The 27,260-nt window shown below is 37.3% G+C and overlaps 1 protein-coding gene across 1 annotated transcript in view; it reads left to right on the plus strand.

Moving 5' to 3' along the window:
- Gpc3 (glypican 3) overlaps positions 1-27,260 on the plus strand; it is a 399,890-nt gene that overhangs the window by 209,558 nt on the left and 163,072 nt on the right. Inside the window, exon 3 of the mRNA XM_005337686.3 lies at positions 6,783-7,477. Within this exon, the coding sequence (XP_005337743.1) occupies positions 6,783-7,477 (695 nt within the window). The remainder of the gene's footprint in view (positions 1-6,782; positions 7,478-27,260) is intronic.

Genomic DNA, 27,260 nt, shown 5'->3' on the forward strand with positions numbered 1-27,260 from the left:
CTTGAAACATTGCTGCCATTGTTGTTACTTACTCAGATGCTACAATTACTAAATACATTGTTGCAATATTACTTTGAACAGTGATCTATTAGATTATCTAAAAATCTAAAAAAGAAATAGAAAATTTTATTTACTTTTATTTATTGCTCCTCTACCACTCTTTTTTTAAAATTTATTTTTTAGTTGTAGTTGGACAGAATATCTTTATTTATTTATTTTTATGTGGTGCTGAGGATCAAACCTAGGGCCTCACATGTGCTAGGTGAGTGCTGTACCACTGAGCCACAACCCCAGCCCCTCCAACACTCTTTCTTTCCAGATGTAGATCTGATTTCCTGGTCTACATGATTTTCCTGTAAAATGTCTTAATATTTCTTGCAAGGTAGGTTTACTGAAGACAGACTCCCTCCATTTTTATTTGTCAGAGAAAGTATTTTTTTAAATATTTATTTTTTAGTTGTAGTTGGACACAATACCTTTATTTCACTTTTTTATTTTTATGTGGTGCTGAGGATTGAACCCAGGATCTTGCACATGCGAGGCAAGCGCTCTACCACTCAGCCTCAACCCCAGCCCCGAGAAAGTCTTTATTTATTCTTCACTTTTATAAGATAATTTTGCTGGATATAGAATTATAGGTTAATGGGATTTTATTTCTTATAACATCTTCAATATTTCACTTAACCCTTTTTGCTTTCATGGATCTGATGATGATTGTTGTAATTTTTATCCTTATTCCTGTATAAGCTTCTTTAAAGATTTTCTCTTTGTCTTTGGTTTTCTGTAGTTTGAATATATGCCCAGGCATGACATTTTATTTTTAATTCTACTTCTTGTTCTCTGAGCTTTTTGGATCTGTGAATTGTATCTATAATGAAGTTTTAAAAATTTGTGACTGCTATATCTTGATATATTTCTTCTGTTTCATCTTTTCTGGAATTACAGTCATACATATTTTGTGCCTTATTTTTTTGTCTGGGAATGTTTGGATATGATTTTAGCTCTTTCTTTTTTCTTTCCCCTTTTAGTTTGGAATATTTTTATTGATGTATCTTCAAGTTCACTGATTTTTCTTGATCATTTTTAACATACTGATAAGCCTATGAAAGGTATGTTTCATTTCTGTTTTAGTATACTTGATTTCCAACATCCTTTTGGTATCTGTTGGAGTTTTCATCTTTGTTTAAATCACCCAACTGTTCTTGCATGCTCTTTGTCCTTTAATCCCACATTAATCTTAGTTGTTTTAGATTCCCTGTTTGATAAATCCAAAAATCTGTGCCATATCTGAATATGGTTTTAATAATTGCTTTGTATTTGCAGACTGTGTTTATCTTACTTTTTAATATGATTTTTAGTTGCTTGTTCAAAGTAAGCCATGATATATTGGGTAGTAGGAATTTGAAGTCATTAGGCTTTTCTTTTTCTCTCTCTCTCTCTCTTTCTTTCTTTCTTTCTTTCTTTTCTTTCTTTTCTTTCTTTCTTTCTTTTCTTTCTTTTCTTTCTTTCTTTCTTTCGTACCAGGGATTGAACCCAGGGGTACTTTACCACTGAGCTGCATTCCCAGCACTTTATATTTTTATTTTGAGACAGGTCTCACTAAATTGTTTAGGGCCTCACTAAGTTGCTTAGGCTGTCCTCAAACTTGTGATCCTCTTGCCTCAGAGTCCTGAGTCACTGGGATTACAGGTGTATGCTACTGCATCCAGCTAGTAATTAGAAATTTAATATGAAGTTTTGTGTTAACCTGCTTAGAAGCTGGGCTATTTAATACTTACTGTAACTATAAATGCCAGAGGCTTCAGTTTCCTCTCTTAAATTTTTTTCTCACCTATTTGTTTTAGGTTTCCCTAAGAACTCTCTCCCTTAAATAGGATCTGGGTCTTGTAGCCCTATCAGTTGTAATAAACTATTACTATATTTTAGATTTATTGATTAGTTGTTAAAGGGAAGTTCTACAATCTTCTGATTAATCACAGTATTTTCACAGTATTTTCATTAATCACAGTATTTTCTCTTTGGACTGTGACTTTAGAAGTTTTACTTGGGCTAGGTATGACAGGAAGTCTAGAGGATCCTGAATTATCTAACTGCCCTTCCTCCAGTTATGTCAAGCTTTAGTAAATTATATATTCTATAAAGAGCAAGCATTTGTTGTGGCAAAATGATTATGGTGTATTTAAAAATTATTAATTTTCCCTTCCCTGCCTGAAAAACAAGATTTTTCTTGGATCTTCACTGTGAGAACTGTGTTGTTTCTTGAGGTAAATCCCATTCAAGTATGGGGGAATCCATAGGTCTGGGACCCCAGGAGGTTTTAATTTTGAAACTAGTCCATACTGAAGCTCTAGTGATTTATTAAAACTGTTTGTGTACCAACATTATATTCAGGCCCTAGCCTTTAGCTAGAGATCATTACCTTGTGTGAGTCACTTAACTTCTCAGCCTCGATTTTCTCACCAGCATAATAAAATTATTTCCAAACATATATGTCAAAGCAATTAGAGGACAGATATGAGAAAGTTTACCCCAGATACTGGCATGCATTACAGGTACCTCATAAAGTTTATATTTCTTTTTTTCATTAAGGTATCTGTGCTTGAAAATAAGAACTGTTTTTAGTTGATTCAATTGAGAGGCGTTTATCCTAGGAATATAAAATGTTGTTAGGATTGGGCTGTAGCTTAATGATAGAGCACTTGCCTAGCATGCATGATGTCCTGGATTCATCCCCAGTACTGAAGTAGACAAGAAAGAAAAAGAAAAGGAAATTTCTTCTTACAAAATATTTTCCATTCTTACAGTGCCAGGAAAACTGCCTTGAAAAAAATAACCTGCTTCTATAAGGACTTTCTTATTCTATGGGGCTTGAAAGAGATTTCATGGTTCATTTATTCTCTTCTTCCAAGTATACTGTTTTTTTTTTTTTTTAATTCTCAGTCTGTTTCTGAAAATGTCCATAAAAGCACATCTCCTCTGTCTGGGTATGAATGCAGGTACATCAGCACCCAATACTAAGGATAATTATTTTGCTGCTATAATAGGCTATATGTCCTAGGGGGTAGGATAAGAAGTTATTGAACCACTTAAGGAGCTGTGATAGCCTGGTTGTACACTTCATCTGTCAAACTACATCTGGAGAATCCTGTCCTTTTTTGAGCACCGTAATTTAAGGAGGACATTGACAAAACTACAGCATGCCCAAATATTGGTGACCAGGATGGTGATAGGGACATCTAGAAATCTAGAAAACTTGCTATGTCAGAATGTGTATTAACTCAGTTTATTAAATATATATATATATATATATATATATATCATGTATATTTCAATATGCTGTAAATAATGAGAATATTTTCTGTTCAGTTCCAAATTTTTCATAATAGCTCTGATTTTACAATCATTTGTTTCAATATTTCTTGGTCATATATATTGACTTTGTCCCAGGAAAGAGAGCAAAAAGCCTCCCCTAGCTGAAGTGTACATTCTAATCTGACCCCCAAAAAACAATGGAGCAAACTGCCTTACGGTTATTTTAGCCCTTGGCTTCATTTCATGAAACCTGAAGTTGCCTAGAAAAGTTTTCCTTTTCACCTCCTGTTGGCTTTAATGTTGGTTCCTATATGTCCCCCAAGAGCCTTTGCTTGAGTACTTATAGTTTGGTCTGTTGTCCTGTGATATAGAAATAAGAGGGTGGGGCAAAACCTAGAGATGTGCAAAATGGATTCTGAGCTATGGAATTTGGAGGAAAGCACATGTGTGAACCTGAGTTTTGATATGGGCCCCCAGCCATTTCCACGTTCAATATGTATTCTTGTTTTTCTTTCTGCAGAAGAGTTCATGATCTTTTGTTATTTTCTTTTTTTATCGATCCAGAGTGTAGTAACAGAAACTTAAAAAAAAGGATAGAATCTATGGGATTTCCCTACCATATATCTTGTTCATTAGAGAATAAATACACTGTGTATTTCATATAAAATTTGCCTTGTAAAGAATATATTTACAGTGCCTTGGATAATTGAGATCTACAGGGGTTGCGTCTCTGTATCGTTCTTCTTTCTTCTCTTACTTCATGATGCCCCAAGGCAAAGGTGCAAGTGACACTCTGCTTTATTGGCCTTTGGGCTGCAATTATGTCTACTACATTTCCATTCAGAAAGGAATGGAAATTTCTCATTACCTAATGAGAAAATAATGAGTTTAAAACAGAACTTTCTACAAAAGTTTTTGAGAATGTGTATTGGCTATGAGTCTGAGGACAGCTAGATTGCATATATCTTCAGGAGAGACCAGTGTGTGTTGATTACTTCTGTTTTGCAGCTGTATGACCCTGTGGAAGTCCTCTCACTCTGTGGAGACTCAATATCATCATTTTTAAAATGGGGTTATATTACCAAATGTGCCTATATGAATATATCACAATATCACAAAGAATTCCACTATCACATACAATGATAATACACTAATATTACATAATACACTAATATTATGCCAGAAAAGAGCTGTCATAATATACATGCAAAAGTTTTGCACACTCTAAACCATCTATCTTGTGAATATGTTTGTTTTTTTTTATAAATGGACATAATACCTTTATTTTTTATTTTTACGTGGTTCCGGGGATCAAACCCAGTGCCTCAGCATGCAAGGCACGCGTTATACCACTGAGCCACAACCCCGGCCCCGTGAATATGTCTTTTTTTTGTTTGTTGGCAGTATTGGAGATTCAACCCATGGCCTTGTCCATTCTAGACAACATTCTACCACTGAGTTACACCCCAGCCTTTTAAAACCTTTTTTTAAGAAACAAAAACTTGTTATTGAACAGTGCCTCTCTAAGTCACATGGGCTGTCCTCAAACTTACTATCTCCTACCTCAGCCTCTCAAGTAGCTGGAACTACAGGCATACCTGGAATTACAGGCTTTTATCACCATGCCCAACATCCTTGCAAATATTTCAAAGACAAGAATAGTGTATCATTTATTTCCATCTAGGTAGTGCTTTTGTACCCCTAGTATGGCACAGCACCCAATATGAAATAAATGATTGCTAAGTGTAATTAAAATGAATAAAAACTTTTAAATCCCAAAATTTCTGATGATTTTAAAGAATTCATTGACTGGTCCTTTGTATTGACCTCACCTACCTTTTACATTCAACAATTAAGAATTAAGTAGTATGTGGAGCTAGGAAGTTTGTTGCAACATAGATAAACATGATAGGAATTGCTTAATGTTCTAAACAAAACAAACAAATGGACATGCAGTAATTGATGGAAAGAAAGATATTTCTCCCAGGTCCCACAGGTGCAAAACAGAAATAATCAGCACAAAATAGTGTCTCCCCATGACAGTTACACTTGAGCTGCCCTTGGACCTATAGCCAACACACATATTCTCAAAAACCTTTATAGAAAGTTAAGATGTGTTCCAAACTCATGTTTCCTCAAGTGGACTTAGAAGCTCTACAGAATTGCACTGGCATCTGTTCAACATTGCTGGGCATGTCATAAGCCCAAGGGAAGAATCTAAGGAGCATGTTCTACCTTGTGAGGGATCTAGGGCAGATGGTGGTGACACAACCTAGAGCTCGCTTCTGTCACAGATGACTGAAATGTTGGAGTAAGTGATCCCAAGGAACTGCTGGAATACAGTCCCTCTAGTAGTCTGAAAGTGGTAATAATTTGATTTTTCAAGGCTCATGAATTGGCATCATTTGGAATACATCTGTTATGGACCTTTGTATTTTGAAAGGAATTGAAAGTACTAAGTTAATTTTAAACTTCTCAGGAAACTTAGGTTCTTGTTTGCTTGTTTTAAAACTCTCGTTTCTTGAAAAACCTATTACTATAGTTGTTTTTCCTTCACTTATATAAATGCGTAACTCTGATTATTTGGGATAATATGTTTAGAATGTCGGTTTGGAGAAAATAAAATGGTGATATTATGACTTTGTCTCTCAGACCAATGACACTAATTGGGCCTTATGCCAATGGGTTGGGATAGCAGATGTAATCATGAATTCCTGGTCTCTGTGGAGTAGATAAGGCTTCCAAATCATGTGAAAGCTGAACTTATGAAGGAAGCTTCACAGTTGTCTTTCCAGATGTTTAGCTTGCAATTATTTTCAGTATCAAATATATAGATAAGTGCATGAATTGTTTTTCCCATCCAGATACTCTTTCAGTTGATAAATTTCATTTCCAGGTCCGGCAGTCTGGCTGATAGCTCCCTTTAACGCTATCTGGAGAAGATCTACCCAAAATGATGAAATTCATGATAACTTTTATTCTTGGCTAATAACTTCCCTCTCCCCCAGGGCTGAACAGGCTTAAATTGTTATGTGTTTATACAGTGTATGGTTTGTTGTCAAATATTTATCTCTGCCTAAGAATGAAATGATCTGAAATATAATTTCTTTTTATCTGAATAAATCAATGAGAGAAAGAGAAATAATTTCTCATTTAGCCAATTTTTAATCAATATTTTCATGAAAGGCTGAAATGTTAACTGAATCCCAGCTTTTGTCATTTGAAACATAATTTGTGTGTTTAAGAATTTATGTGCACATCAGAGTTTGGTCATGATGTTCAGAAAGGAAAATTGATTTATAGGAGCAAACAATTGCAGGAATAGAGGCAATGCCAGAAATGAATGCAAGTCAATTATTTAAGGCAAATGGGATCTTAATCACCACAGCAATAGAGAAATCTCAAATTCAATTACACCCTGGCTTTTCATGTTTTAATTTGTGGGCATTTCTTTATCTCTTATTTTACAGAGGCTTTTGAAATTGTTGTTCGCCATGCCAAGAACTATACCAATGCCATGTTCAAGAATAACTACCCGAGCCTGACCCCACAAGCTTTTGAATTTGTGGGCGAATTTTTCACAGATGTGTCTCTCTACATCTTGGGTTCTGACATCAACGTGGACGATATGGTCAATGAACTGTTTGACAGCCTGTTTCCAGTCATCTATACCCAGCTAATGAACCCAGGCCTGCCTGAGTCAGCCATCGACATCAACGAGTGCCTCCGAGGAGCAAGACGTGACCTGAAAGTATTTGGGAATTTCCCCAAGCTAATCATGACCCAAGTTTCCAAGTCACTGCAAGTCACTAGGATCTTCCTTCAGGCCCTGAATCTTGGAATTGAAGTGATCAACACAACTGACCACCTGAAGTTCAGTAAGGACTGTGGCCGTATGCTCACCAGAATGTGGTACTGCTCTTACTGCCAGGGACTGATGATGGTGAAGCCTTGTGGTGGTTACTGCAACGTGGTCATGCAAGGCTGTATGGCAGGTGTGGTGGAGATTGACAAGTACTGGAGAGAATACATCCTGTCCCTTGAAGAACTGGTGAATGGCATGTACAGAATCTACGACATGGAGAACGTCCTGCTGGGTCTCTTTTCGACAATCCATGATTCCATCCAATATGTCCAGAAGAATGGAGGCAAGCTGACCACCACTGTGAGTACTTTTCAGTGGACGGGGATTTACTAGGGTGGGGTAGCCTGTGTAGTAGCTGGTGCTGATAGATAGAAGTGAAAAAATCAGAGTGGGCAAGATGACAGGTAGACTAAATGACCTTACAGAGCTAGATAGTGTTAGAACTGCAGGCTATGGAGTCATCAAACCTGGTTTTGAGTTATAGCTCCACCCACTTCTTTGTTGTGGAACATTGGGGAGCCATTTTATCTTTATGAGCCTCATTTTCCCAATTCATGAAATAAGGAGAAAAAGAATATCTTCTTCATAGAGAATAGCATGTGTTAAAGCACTTAGTATCTGTCTGGCACATGGTAAGTCTTTAATAAATGTGAGCTGTTATAACTATTATTGTCAGTTTTAGTAATTGTCATGACAATCCTGTGAAGTGGGAGATATTATCTCAATTTTATAATCAAGGACACTGAAATTTAGTGAAATTGCAGCTTGTCCAAGGACACCCATTTAGTTAGTGGAAGAGCCACAATTCAGAAATTGATTGGTTCTCCCTTTAATTTGGTTATCATCACTCTTTCTGATTCTGATTTCACTCATGCTCTTAATTATGTATACTGCATTGCTATATTGAGTAAAGAATTTGAGCACAAAAGACCCACCTAATACCCACTAACTAAACCTACACAGGAATATAAGAAAAGCAAAACATTTGTATATATATGTCTGATAATAGCAATATTTTTTAAGAGAGAGTGAAAGAGGAGAGAGAGAGAGAGAACTTTTAATATTTATTTTCTAGTTCTCAGTGGACACAACATCTTTGTTGGTATGTGGTGCTGAGGATTGAACCCGGGCCGCACGCATGCCAGGCAAGCACGCTACTGCTTGAGGCACATCCCCAGCCCGATAATAGCAGTCTTTAAGCCTGATGGGATTTGTGATGGGGAAAGGACATTTCTGGAAGTGAATCAGCTAGTTTCTTGGTTTCAGTCATTGTTTGTCAGAAAACCACAGAATGTACCCTTCCAATGCAGAACAGAGTCAGCCAAGAGCTACCAGCCAGATCCCCTTGAGGTACTGATTCCTGAATACTGCCAGGTTTGTAGGAGGAGGTGGCAAAATAGTAGAATATACTATCCTTCTTGAGCTCCTAGTACAGCTCAGGACTCTGCTGGCTGGTATATATAATATTTTCCAATAACACATGAGATAGGCCATAATGTGATTCCCATTCTACACTAGAGGAAATCAAGCTTAGAGAGGTTAAGGGCCTTGTCCAAGATCTCAAAGCCAGGTAATTTGTCACTTATGTGGAATCAAAAACAAAACAAAAACAAACAAAAAAAAATAGAAGGGGAACTAGTAGAAAACCTGAAAAGTATCAAGGGGAGGGGTAGGGAGAAAAGAGGGAAATAAGGATGTGGACCCAATCAAAGCATGTTATGTGCATGTGTGAATTTGTCACAAAAATCCTATTATTTTGTACTGTTAATTATAATAATTTTTAAAAGCTGGTTAAGTGGGAGGAGCTAGGATTCAAACCCAAGCTTGGTTGGCCTGGTTTAGCTTCTGTACAGTACAGCTGCTATGTATTCTGAGCCATTGATTATCCAGAATGTGGAGAACAGATTGGGCCATTTAGCCTTGTCTTTAACTCTGGAAGTATAAAATGATAGGAGTAATTGGGTTCTTTGGTGAATTAAATGAGGAAGGAGGACAGAAATGATGCAACCTTCGGCATGGCTACTTATGGGGCTGCTATAATTGCCCCATTCACAATGTTAGCCATTTAAAACACATTTGCTGAAAAAAAAATTTATAGTAAAATGAACAGAAATGCTCTAACAATGGTGTTCTTCAGTGGCTAATTATTCCCTTGACTGCTTTATAATTTGAGGCCAGATTCTGGGGCCTTATGCAAAAGTAAATTTCATAGAACTAGAAAAATGAAAAATAAATGCATTCATATGTTCATTCACTAATACTGATTGAGAGTCCACTGTGTGCTAGATAGAAAGCAAGGGTACCAGGAGTGTAAAAATGCCTTTAGCAAGAGGAAAGAAAAGGTTAAAGACAATGCCTTTAGCAAGAAGAAAAGGTTAAAGACAAAAGGTTGCCTTTGATAATGGTCATTTGACAGCCACATAGTTGATCTTGAAAATGTGTCCTGTAGTGCTTTTTTTGGGGGGGGTTACCAGAGATTGAACTCAGGGGCACTCAACCACTGAACCACATCCCCAGTCCTATTTTATATTTTATTTAGAGATAGGGTCTCACTGAGTTGCTTAGCGCCTCGCTTTTGAAGAGGCTGGCTTTGAACTCATGATCCTCCTGCCTCAGCCTCCCAAGCTGCTGGGATTACAGATGTGCAGCACTGCGACTGGCTCTGTAGTGCTGTTAAACAGAAAAAAAAAATGAAGTGGGGGAATTGGTAAGGAATTAATTGCATTGTCCTGATGAGGCTGTAGACATGAAAGTTTAATGAGTAAACATTTATTAATCTCTGCTTTATGCATGGCCTTTTGTTAGGTGCTGGGTATCCAAAACTACCCAAGACATAGTTCTTAATTCTTGTTGGTGGACAGACGTGTAACTGACTAAATTTTACCATAGTGAAAATTTCATTAGAATGTGAATATTGAACAGGCTGTGAGAAATTTGCTAGCTGAATCTCATAGATTTACAAATGAAGAAATAAAGTTCCAGGAGGCTTACCCAAAGTTAGATAATAAATGAAAGAGCCAAAAGTAGAATCTAAGGTCTTCTGCTGCTACAATCTAATACTCTGTCTTACCATTTTGTCCCCCATTGGACCCTTCCAGACTTTCACTTTAAAAGCTCCATTAGGATTTTGCAAAGACATATTGAACTTACATTAGATAGCTATTTCAGGTTTCCAAACCTGCTACATTTTAGGTGCATGTATGCGTGTGTGTGTGTGCGCGCACGCACGCGCACGTGCATGCACATGTGCACATATGCGTGTAAGGGGAGTACATTTTATGTCATTATCATTCAGGAGGAAAAGTCTTGGCTGTCAAGAGGTGCTCAGTGATGCAGTCCCTTTCTGTTTGGCCATTAAGGGCCTGATTGCTCCCAGCTCCCAGCTGGTTATGAGAGTGTAAAGTCTGCCATCCCCTGGGAATGCCCAAACTGAAGCAGAAAGTGAATGTAAATTCTGCCTGGTTCCTTAGACTTCACCAAGTCTAAGGAATATGTATCAAATGATGGGGGTGGGAGAATCATTGCCCCATGTGCTTTCCAGCCTATGTTCTGTATGGGCCATAAAGGGGCAGGGCCATTTATAGACATGAGAGGAAGTGAGGGCTGGGTAGACTGCAGAACTCTGTTCATGTAAACAAATCTACATAATGCCCCAAAGCAAAACCTGATTTAAAGCTGAAGCATTAATGAGATTCTGCTGGAGCATCCTTTAACTTCTTGTTGTGATAAAATGGAAAGCCCTGCCAGTCAGTCCTGCCTAAGATTCAGCTGTAAAGAGAGGAAAAAAAAAACTCTCATGAAAATAGAAGGAAGGCCAGTAGAGTAGAGGAAGGGGATTTGGGGAGGGAAGAGGCGAGGAAAAGGATAGGTACTGGGAATGTAGTGAGAGACCTCTTTCAAAATGTGCTCGATAAGCTGGGCCAATGTTTTTAGCTAGTATGAGATTAGGTCTGCCAGGCAGGGATTTTTAGTGGCTACTATCCATCCCAGATTGTAAACAATGTTTTGGCCTACTAAGTGAATGTGACACTGTTACATGCTTATAAGTTTAGGGTTTTAGTGTTTTAGTTTCTCCTAGGATAGTTATCAGTCCCTCAGACTAGCAAGTGAAGGCATGCAGACAACTATTGGGGTATTGTCTGTAGCTGCACCCCTGGAGGTGGTAAGTATCCATTTGTCTATGGAGAGACCAGACAACTTGTCATAAATGAAATGATAGCTTTGGGAACATGACAAGTACTCACTAAACCCCATATCAGTAGCTTTCTTACTACATAATTCTAAGTGTCAAATGGACAATGGGTTTTTCTTAAACTAGCTTTTGTAGTCCTGGAGATTGAACCAAGGGCTTTGCACATGCTAGGCAATACCATTGAATGACATGCCCAGAATATCATTCTAGACATGACCCTTAAGCTTATTCTTAAGTACCATGATCTCTTAATGTTATTTTAGTCCAAAGAAATTGAAGAAAAATATTAGAAACTATATGTATACGCATAGGAGGAGGAATGAGGGAGAGAGAGAAATTATACTGAAAAGTCCAGAAAGTATTAGTAAGGGACTGTGAATACGTCTATGTTGGCTCTTCATATACATTTACAACCTAGGATAAATATCTTGGCTCAAGTGAATATTGAGTAAGTCTTTAATAGTATTTGGGTGAAAGTATCACTGTTAAATTTATTAGCATATTATTGAATTCCACATTTTATACCTTGAAGAAACTACAGATATCTGCAGTTTGCAATGCATATATTTTCAGCATTGTTATAACACCCAAATTGTTGAACAACTCCCTTCTTTTAAAAATGTGGGCTGGGGTTGTAGCTAAGTGGTAGGGACTTGCCTCTCCTGCCTGGGGCACTGGGTTGGATCCTCAGCACCACATAAATAAATAGATAGATAAAATAAAGATATTGTGTCCATCTAAAAGTGGAAAAAAATTTAAATGTAACTAATTTCTGGGTATGGTGGTACACACCCATAATCCCAGCAATTTGGGAGACTGAGGCAGAAGGATTTCAAGTTTAAGACCAGCCTAGGCAATTTAGTGAGACTCTGTCTCAAAATAAAATAAAAAGTGCTGGGGATGGAGCTAAGTGGTAGACCTCTCCTGGGTTCAATCCCCAGTACCACCAAAAAGTGACTGTTTTTATTCTGAAAATAATTTTGAGTGTACTTCCATATACCTATGTGGAGACTACATGCATAGCCATTGCATATTTCACATAAAATTCATTCATTTATTAAGTGAGTAATAATCAACGTGTTGGATTTTTAACCCTTGCACAGAAAGTTTCTCAGAACTTTTACAAATTTGCTTGCTTTTTTTACCCCTCCCCCAAAGCAATTGCTCACATATCCTTGAAAGGATGTTTGCACTTTGTTTTGCCACCTGTATTCATGTACTTGCTTTATCAATTCATCTCGGCAGGTCTCTGTGTCAGTGCTTCCTCTCTAGGATTTCATGACCTTGTCTTGTTATAATACTTCCCTTGAATGTTGTGCAAAAATTGCAACTTTTTCAACCATTACTATTTCTCCCTTTCTGTACTCATTGTAGTAGCCATTTTAGCACTATTTGAAAAATGATTCATTTCAGGAAACTTTTATTGAGCATCTAATTGTGGAAGCACTATGATAGACATTGGGGATCATAGGGAGTATCTGGAAAGATGACTGTGAATAACCTTGTTGCTGCATTCAGGAGTCATTTGGGTAGTAGGTGGAAGAGCTAGAATTCAATGCTGGATCTGTCCAACTCCAAAACTCATTCTCTTAAACCATTACTCTATATTATTTTCTCAAATAGTTTCACTCTCTCCTCACTAGACTCTTCATTCCCCAAACACAAGCTAAATGGTTTTTTATTATATTATTTAATATCCTGTATTATTCTCTACTGTTTTTCCAGCTGCACAATCAGTTTTTTAGTGCATTCCCTTTCCTTGGAGACTTTTCCTGTAGAATTTCCCAATGAAGTACTAAAAGGCAATGAGTTTTTTTTTTAATCTTCCTAACACTTAAAGGCACAAATAATTTGTAAGAGAAGAAGGAGTGTTTGTGATGGGAGGTGAAGGAAGTTCCAGTCACACAGGCCTCGGGCTTTGCCTAGAATCCATGTGAATAGTGCTGATGATTAGGAATAGGTTATCTTCCAGTTGCAATGTTGAGAATCTACCCATTAGACCAATAGGTAGTTTTTTTAAAAATATTTTTTAAGATGTTGATGGGCCTTTATTTTGTTCATTTATTTATATGCAGTGCTGAGAATTGAACCCAGCGCCTCACATATGCTAGGCAAGTGCTATATCACTGAGCCACAACCCCAGCCCCCAACAGGTAGTTTTTAATGCATCTGCCTTTGACTCTGAATATTAAGGTCAGATCCAGATTTTCATTATGGGGTTTCCTTGGATAGCAAGTAATATTGCCTCTTGAGAACCTAACATACTCTAATATATAAGTACATCCATTTCCCTTGCTAGAATCTCTCAAGATATCATCAGTGAAGTCAGTATTTATTTATGTGTGGTAGGAAGCTCCGGGAAAGATTCTCTGGTTGATCCTCAATAATAATTCACTCTATCAAATTCTTATATTTTGCTGTCTCTGTGAGTGAGTGTAACTCATCAGAATTTCCAAGATTAGCATTACTTTCCTTTCCACTTTTGAAGGCTGAGGTCATTTCTCAGGTGTCAAATTGTCAGTGTTTTTCTCCACATGCTATCACTTTGGACTTTCATTTTTTTAGTCTCAGATAGCAATACCTAGTCTGAATTCATACAAGCCATTTTAAGTACCAAGTGACTTGAAAGTGACAAAAACCAAGTCAATGGCTCACTACTGGATTAGTATCTGCAGGTCAGTACCAGAACTGCAGTAAGCAACTTTACATGAGGTCCATTTCTGGAAGACAAAGATGTTTATTGGTTGCTCTCCTTTTTTTTTCTATTGGCAACAAAAATAGCTTTGGTGGTTTCTGTCGGAAAAGGGTTTTTAAACACAGATGAACTATTTATTGAAAGAGTATAAAATAAAAATTGGCACCACCTTTTAGGCACTGAATGTTAATTTCAGGGCAAGTTCCAAAATTAATCACACAAGAAAAGCTTTTTTAATGTTTAATATAATCTTGCAATTTTATACAAATATATGTATATGTACATGTGTATATATATTATGTGACATATTAGGAAATTGGTTGAACTCTTCACAGATCTAGAATTGCTTACTTTTGTCTTGGCAAGAAGTGGCAACATGTATTTTAGTAAGCTTCTTGTCACTGTGACCAAAATATTCAACAAGAACAACCTAGATGAGGGAATCATTTATTTTTGCTTACATTTTCAGAGGTTTAGTCCATAGTCAGCCTACTCCATTGCTGTATGCCCAAGGTGAAATAGAACGTTATTACCGCTGTTTACTGGTGACAAGTTCTTGCTTCCCCTAATGCTGAAGTATAACACCAGAGAAGCATGCTGAGGCAAGTGTAAAGTGGAAGCTTTATTAAAGCATAGCAGAAAAGACTTCCTCCCTGACGAAGAAGGAGGAATCCGTGGAAGGGGGAGGTTTTTCCTTTTTTTATATCTAAGGTCTTCCTTTAGTCCTCCCACATTCCTGTCCTTTGTTTCCCTCTATCCTGCAGTGATGGGGGATGCAGGTAGGAAGGCCAAAAGGTGGGAGATTGGTGGACTGATGGGGCAGAGAGGAGTAATCTGGGCAGGAAGGGCCTGGAGTGGTTTGATTAGCACCACCCCACATTTGCTGGGAGCTACTTCCTTAACAGTCTTTAGGATGGATTCTGGGCCTTGGGGTCGTTAACATTTCAGTTTCCTCAGGTGTTGTTCTGGTTTCCTGGGCTCAGATCAGACTCCATCTTCCTTATCGTATTCCATATTAGACCTGATTTACCTAACTACACTAACTACCTATCTTTAAATCTGGCTTCAACATCATGGCACAAAAGCATGATGGAGGAGTGCTGTTCACTTCATGGTGTCCAGGAAGCAGAGAAAGAGAGAGAAGGGGAGGGGTCACAGGAAATATGAACCCTTTCAGGATAAGCCCCCAGTGACCCACCTACTCCAGCCATCTCCCACCTACCTACCTAAAGTTACCACCTAGTCCATTGAACTAGGATGCATTGATTAGGTTACAGCTCTTGCAATGTAGTTATTTCACCTCCAAACATTCTTGCATTAACACAGAAGCTTTTTTGCAGGGGGCACTTCATATCCAAACCATAACAGCATGATTTGTACTTGTTTATGTCTTCTCTTTATTTCTACTTTGTTATGTGTTATTTCTTTCTCTTTTTCATGGTCTGTGGACTGGTGTGGTCCTCCAAGAACTGTGAGAGATCTTGGATTTTAGTCCCAGTTGGCAACTAACAGAGGCCATGATTTCATGGGGGCTAGTTAAAGTCTTGAGACATGGTGATCTGTTTATTTCTCACAGCAATGGAAGTAGCAGAGTATAAGCATTTGTGTCAGATCTCCAAGCCCCAATTCCCACAGGGTAAGTCAAAAAGGGCTGGATGACTCCCTTGCATACAGTGAGTTGCATTATAGTGGGTGGTAAATCCATGTACTCTTTTCTCTGAAAAGAGACACTGTCTTCCAAGGATGTTCACTATACAAAGACATTTGAAAAAATAGTCTGGAACAAAGGGAAGTCACTGCCTCTGTAAGGCATGCAAAAACACAAGATATCCATGGAGAATTGTCTTCCAACTCACAGCCTCCCAGTGTTAGATGGCTGCAAGAGCCTCCCACATTCTAAAGGCTTTTGGAAGACCAGGCAAGATCCTCCAAAAGTTAGGTACTCTGGAAGTTAGAAGATAATTAGCTCAACTCCAACTGGTTGGCTGAAAGCAGTGCTATGTGCCACCTGTTGGCACATAGCAGAAGACACATCCAAAGACTGAGAACAGTGGCAATTTTGTTACCTGTTCAGAGAATACAAAGAAGGTATCAAAGGGTACCTGACTGTTGCCTCTCCTTAGGTTTAGTAAACCCAGTTGGATGGCTTCTGGCTACTACTCTATTGCTCTCTCTGTCTCTCTGTCTCTGCCTTTTTCTTCCTTGCTTTTTCAGGCTGTGGGGTTGGGAGTTTTATATTGCTAAGTGACTTGACTGAAGGAAGCTTTCTCTTTTACTGCACTCAAAGGTGATGCAAAAGTGATGACCACAAGGTAATAAACAGATTCTTATCCGTGTCTGCTGGGAATGACAGGGAGGACTGATTTGTTCTCCAAGTATATTCAGAAAGGTTAGAAAGTCAGGGTTATTTGCCCAAGAGGGCAGAAGTCCAGGAAGACCTCCCCATGACCTGATATTCTGAGAACCTGTGTGCTCCCAGGACAGCAATGAGGGAGTCCACAATCCCTTTTTTGAAAATGTTAGATGGCCAGGCAATCACAATATGGTGAAAGCAGCCTTGTACTTTGTGAGGGTGGAAAAGCCCCTGGATACTCACTTTCATCATTACAAAAACTGAAATGCTTCAAAAATCATGGTGTCATGTGTACAGTGTGATACACAATTCTTCTGTGATTTCCTTTTTTCCACTTGGAGTAAAGTTACTTGGCATATGTAGTGCCACTCATTTACTCACAGTAGCGCCACAGGTAACCCTGGCTCACTAGCGTCTTAGGCCTATGCATTTTGCTATCTTATGCAGGTCACTGGCAGAAAATGCTTTCTAACTTGGACCACTTCTTAAAAGGATCGTTCTCCTGCTCCTACCTTAAAAGTTGAAAACATATTTTGAATATCACAGATCCTTTTTTTTGTGAAGAAGCTGCACTGTAGTAAAATAATTCCATCAAGGGAAGAGGCAATTTTAATATTCGATGTAATAAAGAGTTTTCTAAAAGGCCAACATGAGCAAATTCTGGGAAAATGTCTTCCAGTGTGTTACAGCATTTATAAGATAAAATACAAAATGTGAGTATGTAACAGAAGTGAGTCTGTATTATGTATTTGGGGAGTTCAAAACCCAATTGAGTCGAATGTATGAAAGATGATATGTCTTGAGCTCTGTAATGTTTTGAACAACCAATAAAAAAATAAAATAAAATAAAATAAAATACAAACTTCATCATTAGCGTAGCCATGATTTGCTAAGTGCCAAGTTTGGGGCACTATACTAGGACTTCCTGTTTACCGTTCCATTCCTTGTTGGGGGGAATATTAATGGGGCAAAACAAATAACCTTTGTTTTGGTGAAAACACAGATTTCTTAATATCCTTTAAAAGTGCCCCTTTAGGAAAGGCATAATCCAGCCAGGCTGCTTTTTTACTTCATAGGGACTGCAGTGTAGGGGGAGGGTTAATGCTGCTGCCTTCTTATTACCCAATTCAAATCCTTTCTGAAGAATATTTAGAAAGTGAATTAATTTTCCCTTTTTCATTCCACTCAGAATGCCTAAAACAGATAAAGTAGGAAACAGAGTCATTATATTTGGGTGCTGTCTATTATCATTTACTGACTGAGAGTCTATCTAAGCCTTTCTGCTTTTTGCAGATAATTAATTTTGTTCCTAAATGTAGGAAAGAGTGATTGTAATCAGTATGTTTGTACTTTCAGCCACAAATAGAGCCCATCAAAGATGTGCAGTACAAATAAACCTCATAAAATATGCAGCCCAAGCACCGCTTGAAGTTAATGTGCTAATTTTTTTTCAAAGGAAAAAATTATATATACATATACATATGATTTTTAAAAGTCATTCTTGGTATTCTTACATAGTTAATAGATGGATCTCTCTTTTTTAACTCAATCTCATGCTGTGAATTATTTTTATCATTAAATCTAGTATAGCACAGCTGAAGGGGACTTTGATTTGGCCCAGAAATCAACTTGTCAGCATATAGTTATTTCTCAGTTCTGGATGTGGGTTTCCTCATATGTTTGCAGAAAATTATAAATGATCAGATCTAAGTGAGAGGTTCAGTTTCACAAGATTAAACATAAAAGCATAGCATTTGTGAAGGAATTCCTCTGAAATCTTGGAAAGCATTTTTCCTTCAGTCTAGCTGCCAGTCCCACACCTGTGGCCAACTCCTATTCTAAGCCCATCCCTTCTTCCTCTCCTTCAGAATGATATCTTGCTCCATATTGCATTCAGGCCCTATACTCCATTTAGAGTGATGATGTTGGATCATGGTTTAGGCATCACAGGAACCCTATTTCTGCTTCTCCTGGTTTTCTAATGCATTCACTGTTTTGAGAAACAAACTCACTTCACTCTGCAAAATATTACTAGAAAACTCTTTAAAAGGGAAGAAAGTTGGATCTCAGTCACTGTGACAGTTGTAGGGAGAAATAGTGAAGTTTATGTTGAACCTTATGAAATCACCAGCTCTACATCATAATCAGAATTTTGATACAGGATCTCTGTCTTCTGCTATAGGTTAGTGGCCTTGGAAAAGCAACTTCCCTGTGTCAGTTTCTTATTCTTTACAGTGAGGAAGATGGTGATGATGGTGACAGTTATTGTTAAGCACTTGCTGTGCTCCTTACACAGTTCTAAGCTCTTTACATGGATCAACTCATTTAGTGTTTACAATAATCCTAAGGAGAAGAGAATTATCATTACCATTATTCTGGTTAAAGAACTGAGGCACACACGTGGAAGTTGGTGCCAGTTACAACACTGCTGCTTCAGCTGCTTTCTACAGCAGGAGTTCCTGAAGTATATCTCTTGCCCAGTCTTAGAATACATGGGCAGAGAGCTGAGGTTGTGGTTCAGTGGTAAAGTGCTTGCCTCACACATGTGTGGCACTGGGTTCGATTCTCAGCACCACATAAAAATGAATAAACAAAATAAAGATATTGTGTCCATGAGTAACTAAAACATATTTTTTAAAAAAGAATTTATGGGCAGGGCCTGGCCTTGGATGCAGGTTCTTAGTTGGTGGGAAGGAGGCAGGATGGGAAGCCAGAAATTGCTCAGGGCCTTTCATTCTTGCCAATTCTCTCAGTTATTATTCATCCTGTTTTCTACTTGTGGCCTTGAGAATTGCATGGAAAATTCCAATGGGCTTAACTTTTCTTCCTCATACTTGTATTAATTAATCCTAATTAGATTTTTCTAAATCTGCTTGGAGCTAAGATCTCCCCCAGGATCAGTGCCTATTTAATTTACCTTCTTTTTATTTTTAAAAATTCATTCTTGATGAGCTTAGTCTTATAAGATGCTTTAAAAGATATATAGCACTTACATTTTCTCCCTTTCAGATCAGAAATCCAAAAACAGTGAAATCCCAAGCTCTGTGGATTTCTTATTCTGCATTAAGCCATGTAATGATCTTTTCCCAAACATGGAAGGAGTTCCCTATTAACTGAGTTTCTGATTTACTCAACTGCTCATTCCCTTTAACAAATTCTTAATGCAAAATGAATAGGTTTCTTTTTTTAAGACTCAATGGGTTTTAATTTTTTAGAAATTGGACATATTTGAATTTGTGCAAAAATGAATGGGTTTCTTGACTATAGCAACCTCATAGCAGATTTTTTAAAATTGTGAATATTTTAAATCATCTTTGAGCAGTCTCTTCACAACTTTCCAAACATAACATCTTTCAGACAAAAAAGCATGATTCTAAATTAGTGTCCTTACTCTGATTAAAAATAAAGCAATGATTGTGAAAAATTGGTATAATCAAACTTGACAGAAGCTTTAGAATCCATGGTAGATTTCCTACCAGTATGAAAAGGATGTTAACAATCCCCAGATCACAGAGGGTGAAAGAATACACACTGGTGGAAACATTTCCCTCACACATCTGTGCATATAAAGTTTTAAAGTCTATTTCCTTCCCCACTGTTTATCCTGAATCTGTAATACATTGATTTAAAACAATTAATGCATGACTCAAACTGTTCTGCTCTAAAAGGCCTCATTCAGAATTGTCTCAGCTCTGTTTATCATTGACCAAAGACCATATGACATGCCAGGAATAATAAATTATAATAAACATTCATTTTTTAGTATTTTTAGTTATACATGGACACAGTACCTTTATTTTATTTATTTATTTTTATGTGGTGCTGAGGATCGAACCCAGTGCCTCACATGTGTGAGGCAAGCACTCTACCACTGAGCCACAACCCCAACCCAACATTCATTTTCAATAGTGCCACAAAGAGAGTTTTCAGGTCAAAATTTTCAGCACAGCAATGGGTCAGCTTGGCATTGAAAGGAATGAAGTAAGAAAAGGTTGTGTGATGTAGGAAAAAGAACATGAGCTTTGTGAATTTAAGAGTATGACTCTCTACTCAGTCATTTCTTATCTCAGTGGCCCTGAGAATGTTATATAATCTTCATGAGCCTTCATTGCTTCAAGTATCCAATGGGGATGAAAATGCCAGCCTCATAGATTTACTACAAATAAATTAGTAATGCCTAGCCCTTAATAGCTCAGATCTCTCCCAGGATCTTATAACATGATCCATTTCATCCTCTGCAAAGCAAAGTAGCTTTTTCTCCCTTAGGTGTTCCCTCATGTAGGGGTGTTTACCTTTGGTATCTTTCCATTTGAAACACCATAGGTATTTACCAATCTCCTATGACAAGTGCCATATGTTAAGAGCTCACAGCACAAATATGGTGATGGCACATGCCTATGATCCCAGCAGCTTGGGAATCTAAGCCTAAAAAGATTGCAAGTTCAAAGCCAGACTCAGCAATGTAGACAGGCCCTCAGCAATTTAGAGAGAACTTGTCTCAAAATAAAAGATGAAAAGGGCTGGGGATGTGGCTGAGTAGTTGAGCACCTCTAGGTTCAATTCCTAGTACTTAAACATTTTTTTTTCACAAAGTTAAACTAGTTGGGTTGTAGCAGAATTTCTGGATTCGTTTCCTAACATTAGGATGACTCAACATCTGAGGCTGCTTGGCCACATTCTCCATACTTATCCAAAAGACTTGAAGTTCCTATTAGTCTTTGCATTCAGAACTTCATGTGTCTTTGAAGAAGCTTATTCAGTCTGTATGGCTGTAGGCCTCTTCCTCCATTTCCTACCCCTTGCAATGAATAACCAGGAAGATCAATCATGTTTCCCCAGATGTTCAAGTAGATTGATTCCAAGCCAGGCAGACTAAGTTGAACACACACGTTTTCCAGCTGCTCACAGTGGTCTTCACAGAAGACTTCATGAATAAAGGGCAGTGTGATATATCTGGATTCCCGATGGGGATTTTTTTTAGCATTCATCTTCTTTTGTTCTGGTTTAGTGCTGAAATCCTTGGGAGTAGAGGGAGGACTCAAGCTGTGTTTATGGCTCCTTTGTTTTGGAGTTTGAACTGTGCAGTATAATCCTAAATTGCTTTTGCTGGGTACCACTGTTAAATGATGATTAAATTTAAGTCGATATGAAAATGAATAGATGTCTATTACATATCTTTGGGATAATTTAATGATATCCACTTGTTTTAGATATTAACCTTTTATTAGATCTCTAAATGTTCTTGTTGGTTCTTATTTAGCCTTATTTAGTCTTTTCCCCTTTCTAATGAATGGCAACTACCTTTCTGATTCTTAGAATTTAGGTTACCTCTCTATTCTTTGATGGAAAGAAAAGGAGAGAGCAAGGGGAGAAGTAGCTACCGGTGTTTTCGGAGAGTGTAAGGAAGATGGGAAATTAATCTGACCATTTTGAAAATGACTTTTTCCAGGTGCATGTCCTCTGTGGTATTTATTTAACATGATCATTGCCCCACTCATGCTAGCATAATAGAAATGTCTCAAAACTAAATGTTTGAAAATAGAGAAAACCCCATTAGGTCTCAACCATAGTTTAATTACTATATTCTTAAATCAAACGTTTTAGTATGTGAAACTACAAGTCTCTTCTCCTCATCCCATAGTATACAATGTATTACATAGAGTGGGGATTTAATTTTTCCTCTTAAATGGAGCCAAAGAGTTCATCCTTAGGACAGTGAGGATATTTAATTTTTTCTCTTTGATTTTTCTCTCAAATCAAGTAAAAGAGTTCATTGTTGGGATAATAAGGAGCCATCAATGATCCTCCCCCCACAACATGAATCCCCCCAACAAAATCAGAAGAGTAAGAATAAGTGCACCTTTTATTTTTGACCTTCTGTTGTTATTGTTTTATAATAAACTTAACTTTTCAGAGCACTTTTAAGGTCACAGCAAAATTGACCAGAAATTACTGAGTTCCCATATGCCCTCTGCCCCACACTCGCACAATGCTCCTCATTATTAGTGTCTCATACTAAGGTGGTACATTTGTTAAAGATGATGAACCTACCTTGACTCATTGTTATCGCCCCAAGTCCATAGATTATATTAGGCTTCATCTTGGTGTGGTACAATCTTTGGATTTTGTCAAATGTATAATGACATATATCCATTATCACTGTGTCATACAGTACCATTTCACTGCTCTAAAGTCCTTTGTGTTCTAATTCTTCATCTTTCAGCTTCCACTAACCCGTGGCAACCATTAATCTTTTTATTTTCTCCAAATTTTCACCTTTTCCAGAATTTCATATGGTTAGAATGATCTGGTATGTAAACTTTCCAGTTTGGCTTTTTCACTTAGTAATATGACTTTAAGCTTCCTCTAGGTCTTTTCATAGTTTGATAGCTCATTTCCTTTTAGTGTTTAATAATATTCCATTGTCTAGAGCAACTTTTAGTATTAAATCAATTTAATTTCAAATCCAAAGATTTGTTCCCAAATGGGTTAGTAGCAAGTTATACCTCATTATTTCTTTTTTTTTAAATAGTTTTGTTAAGATCTAATTCTCATAGAATGCAATTCACTAATCAATCATTTACAGTGGCTTTTAGTGTATTCATGGAGTTGTGCAATCATCACCACAATCAATATTAGAATATTTTTAACATTCCAAAAGAAACTCTGAACCAGTTAGCTGTCACTTCCCATTTACCTTTCTTTTTATTATTTATTTTTATGTAGTGCTGAGGATTGAACCCAGGGCTTCACATGTGCTAGGCAAGTGCTCTACCACTGAGCCACAGCCCCAGTCCCCCATTCACCTCTCTTTCCCACCCCTGGCAGTCAGTCATTAATCTACTTTTTGACTATATCGATTTGTTTATTCTGGACATTTAATATAAATGAAATCATATAATATATGGCCTCCTACATCTGGCTTCTTTCACTTAACACAAAGTTTTCAAGGTTCATTCATGTTGCATCATCTATCACTACTTCATTTCTTTTTAAGGCCGAATTTATCTATCTATACAATTTATAAATTATATATAAACATACATATAATATATATATATATATATATATATATATAGTTTAGTCATTATATATTGGACATCTTTTGCTTTTTTTCCTGCTTCTTAGTTGTATAGTGTTGCTATAAACATTTTTGCACAAATCTTTCTGTGGACATACATATAAACATTTTCAGGCTGGGGATGTGACTCAGTAGTAGAGCACTTGCCTAGCATTCATGAAGCCCTGGGTTCAATCCCCAGCACTGAAATATATATATATATATATATTTTTTCTCTCTTGAGAATATACCTAGGAGTAGAACTGTAGGTCATATGATAACTCTGTATTTATTTTTGAGGAACTGTCTAACTTTTCTAAACCAGCTGAATCATTTTCTTTTCCTACCAAAAAGGGCTTCAGTTTTTCTATGTCATCACTGCCAATTGTTATTATGTCTTTTTGATTACAGCTATCTAGTGGATTTAAGTGGCATTTCATTATGTTTTTAATTTGCATTTTCCCAATGACTAAAATGTTGAGTAATTTTTGTATGCTTATTAGTCAGATCTCAGATCTTCTTTGGCTAATAAGCCATTCTCAATTTTTAAACTGGGCTATTTGACATTTCATTGTTAAATTATAAGAATTATTTATATGTTCTGACATATTCTAGGTCTAGTAAGACCCTTATCAAAAGCATTATTTGCAAATATTTTCTCCCACTTCTGAGACGTCTTTTTACTTTCCTGATAATGTCCTTTAACATATATGAGTTTATAATTTTTATGAAACCCAATTTATGTTTGTCTTTATTTGTCATATCTAAGACACCATTGCCTAATTCAAATTTAAAGATTAACACCTGTGATTTCTTCTGTGTCTTATAGATTTATCTCCTACAAATAGGTCTGTTACCCATTTTGAGTTAATTTTTGTATAGGGTGTGAGGTAGGGATACAACTTAACTTTTTTTTTAAAAAATCTTTAATTGTAGATGGACACAATACATTTATTTTATTTTTTTATTTTTATGTGGTGCTGAGGATCCAACCCAGGGCCTCACATGTGCTAGGTGAGTGCTCTGCCACTGAGCCACAACCCTAGCCCCCAGCTTAATTCTTTTGCATGTGAATATCCTGTTGTCCATCTCCATTTGTTGAAAAGACTATTCTTTTCCCCATCAAATGCTGTTGGCATCCTTGCCAAAGTCAACCGACTATAAATGTAATGTGTATTTCTGTACTATGAATGTGAAGTGTGAATTCTTTAGAAAAAGTTTGTTTGTCCTTTTTTACCTATGGAGTGTATTTTGACATATTATACATATATGGAGTGTAACTTCCCATTCTTGTGATTGTACATGATTCACTGTGGTGTATTCTTATATGAACATAGGAAAATTATGTCCCATACATTCTACGGTCTTTCCTATTCCCATCCCCCTCCTTTTCTTTCATTCCTTTGTCTAATCCAATGAACTTATATTCTTCCCCCACCCACACTTCATTGTGTGTTAGCACACATATCAGAGACAAAATATCTGGGGTGTGTCACCTCCAAAAGACTGAATTAAAGGACCAGGCAGGGGAAAGCTGCACAAAGCCTGGAGGAATATGAGCTATTTCAAATGCCACCTTCAGTGATGCAGGCCCTCTGGAGAACTCTTTCTCCAGGATGGTGTTTTCTTTTCTTCTTTGGCTATAGATCAGGAGGTGGTAAAATGAGTGGAGCAACCAGTGCATCTGTCTTGATCTCTTGATCTCTCCCTTTATCATTTTGATTAGTCTAACCTTAATATTTTTTTTTGTAGTTCTGAGCCACTGAGCCACATCCCCAACCCTTTAAAAAATTCATTTAGAGACAGGGTCTTGCTGAGTTGCTTAGGGACTCACTAAATTGGTGAGGTTGACTTTGAACTTGTGATCCTCCTGTCTCAGCCTCTTGAGTCATTGGGATTACAGGCATGCATCACCACACCTGGCTCCCTTACCTTTCCTTTCTAAAGAAGAGTTATCACTTGTTTTTGCATTCAATTCTTAAATTTTCTTCATCACTCAATTCAATGCCTACCCTATCTGGGACAATCCAAATCCAGACCTCTTTTTGTTTGGTTATTCATGCTCTTAGCTCCCTCATCCATTCTCCTCACTTTGGTTTACCCCTGGTACTCTCTGGCTTTGACAATACATGGCTTAGGATTCAACTTTCCTTTCAGTTAATTTCATGAGCCTGCTGTTCAGAATTGGTGTAGAGGCTGATTTCTTCTTACCCAGATTCTGTGACTAGGTTCCTGGCCTCATGTTTCATAGATCCTTATCTGGTTCTGTGAACCTAGCAGCCTGATTCTGTAGGCCATTGGACTTCTCTGAATCTAAATCACCTGTCTGTTTCTCCTTTCCTTCCTTCACACACCTAATACAATATCTAGACTTCCAGTTTAGGGTAATAGCCAGAAACTCTACCCATGCCCACCCCAGCCAACTATCCTGGGCCCCATCCTTGGATTTGGAAGCAACAGCACAAGACGAAAAATGATACACTCATTGAATTTAACTTTCAAGATAATGTGCAATTTTTAAGAAGCAGCAAGTGGAGACATCTGTTTGTGAAGTGTTTTGTTTTAATTTTGCAGTGCTGGGACTCAATTCAGGGCCTTGCACATACTAGGCAAGTGCTTTACCACTCAGCTACATTGCCCATCCTTATTTAGGAAGCTTTACTCTTCAGAACAAAACAGATTTGGGATTAAAAAAGAGGAAACAAATCTATCAACCCTGAATCTAGAAAGGCTTAACATAGACAAGGCAGACATTCCTTGTTCTATCTTTTCAAACCAGGATAGGAAGATTTAGTTGGTCAAATGTGGAGAACAAGCCAGTAAAGTAGAAAAGTGAGTATTAGAAAAAGCAAAGTAAGCAAATGAGATATGGCTGCCTTTTGTAAACACAGGAAAAACAAATGCTAAGTGGGTACTTTTGTAGCATCTGTGAGTTCTGGGATCAAAGGGAAAATTTGTAAATACTTCAAGATGTTTGCTTTGTACTGCTTGGTTAATTGGCCAAATGAAAAATCAACTTATAGGGGAAAGTGAAATAGGTGTAGAAATATAGACAAATTATCCTGCTTGGCACATGCACATGTGTCCATAAAAGAAGATGCTGACCACAGAAGTTTCAACATTTTTCTTGGGATAGGCCCCATGTAAATTCAGATTCTGCTCTGTCAGAGGTACTTCTAGAAGTATTCTCCCAAATCACAAGCTTCCCTTAATGATGTGTTCTTTAAAAATCATGGGGAAATACTAACCATGGGTTTGTACTGACCTTGGGTTATGGAAACTTCCTCCCTATAAGATCTAGTCTTGTTTTTTCACTTTGAAGATGAGAAAACTGAGGCATATGATTTGAGACAAAGGGTTTACCAAAGATGAGCCAGTTAGTGTCAACAAAGGGCTGAAACCTCTGGTTTCTGACAATCAGGCCAGTATTATTTCTGCTGTATCATCCATTTATTTGATAGGATATAGTGAGCATGCTTCTAAGGTTTTCCTTTAGAATTATTCTGTCTTCTTTTACCTAAAAATATTCAAACTGCATGTAAGATGCTTCTTGATTTTCTTTGCTTTTTGACTGTAGGATTTGTAGAAATCATAATAGATGCATTATTAGTATAGATTTCAACACATAGACTGTTATGAGCACTTTTATGTAAAGAAAAGAAATAAAATAGGCAGAAGATGAAATTTCTTGCAAGATATTTTTGGATCTGTGTATTTACAAGTTACCTGAGGAATTTTTTATAAGGAAGGAATCAAATATAAATATGCAGTTGAGATGAGGAG

The sequence above is a fragment of the Ictidomys tridecemlineatus genome, chromosome X, assembly GCF_052094955.1.
Source record: "Ictidomys tridecemlineatus isolate mIctTri1 chromosome X, mIctTri1.hap1, whole genome shotgun sequence".
NCBI classification, from domain to species: Eukaryota; Metazoa; Chordata; class Mammalia; order Rodentia; family Sciuridae; genus Ictidomys; species Ictidomys tridecemlineatus.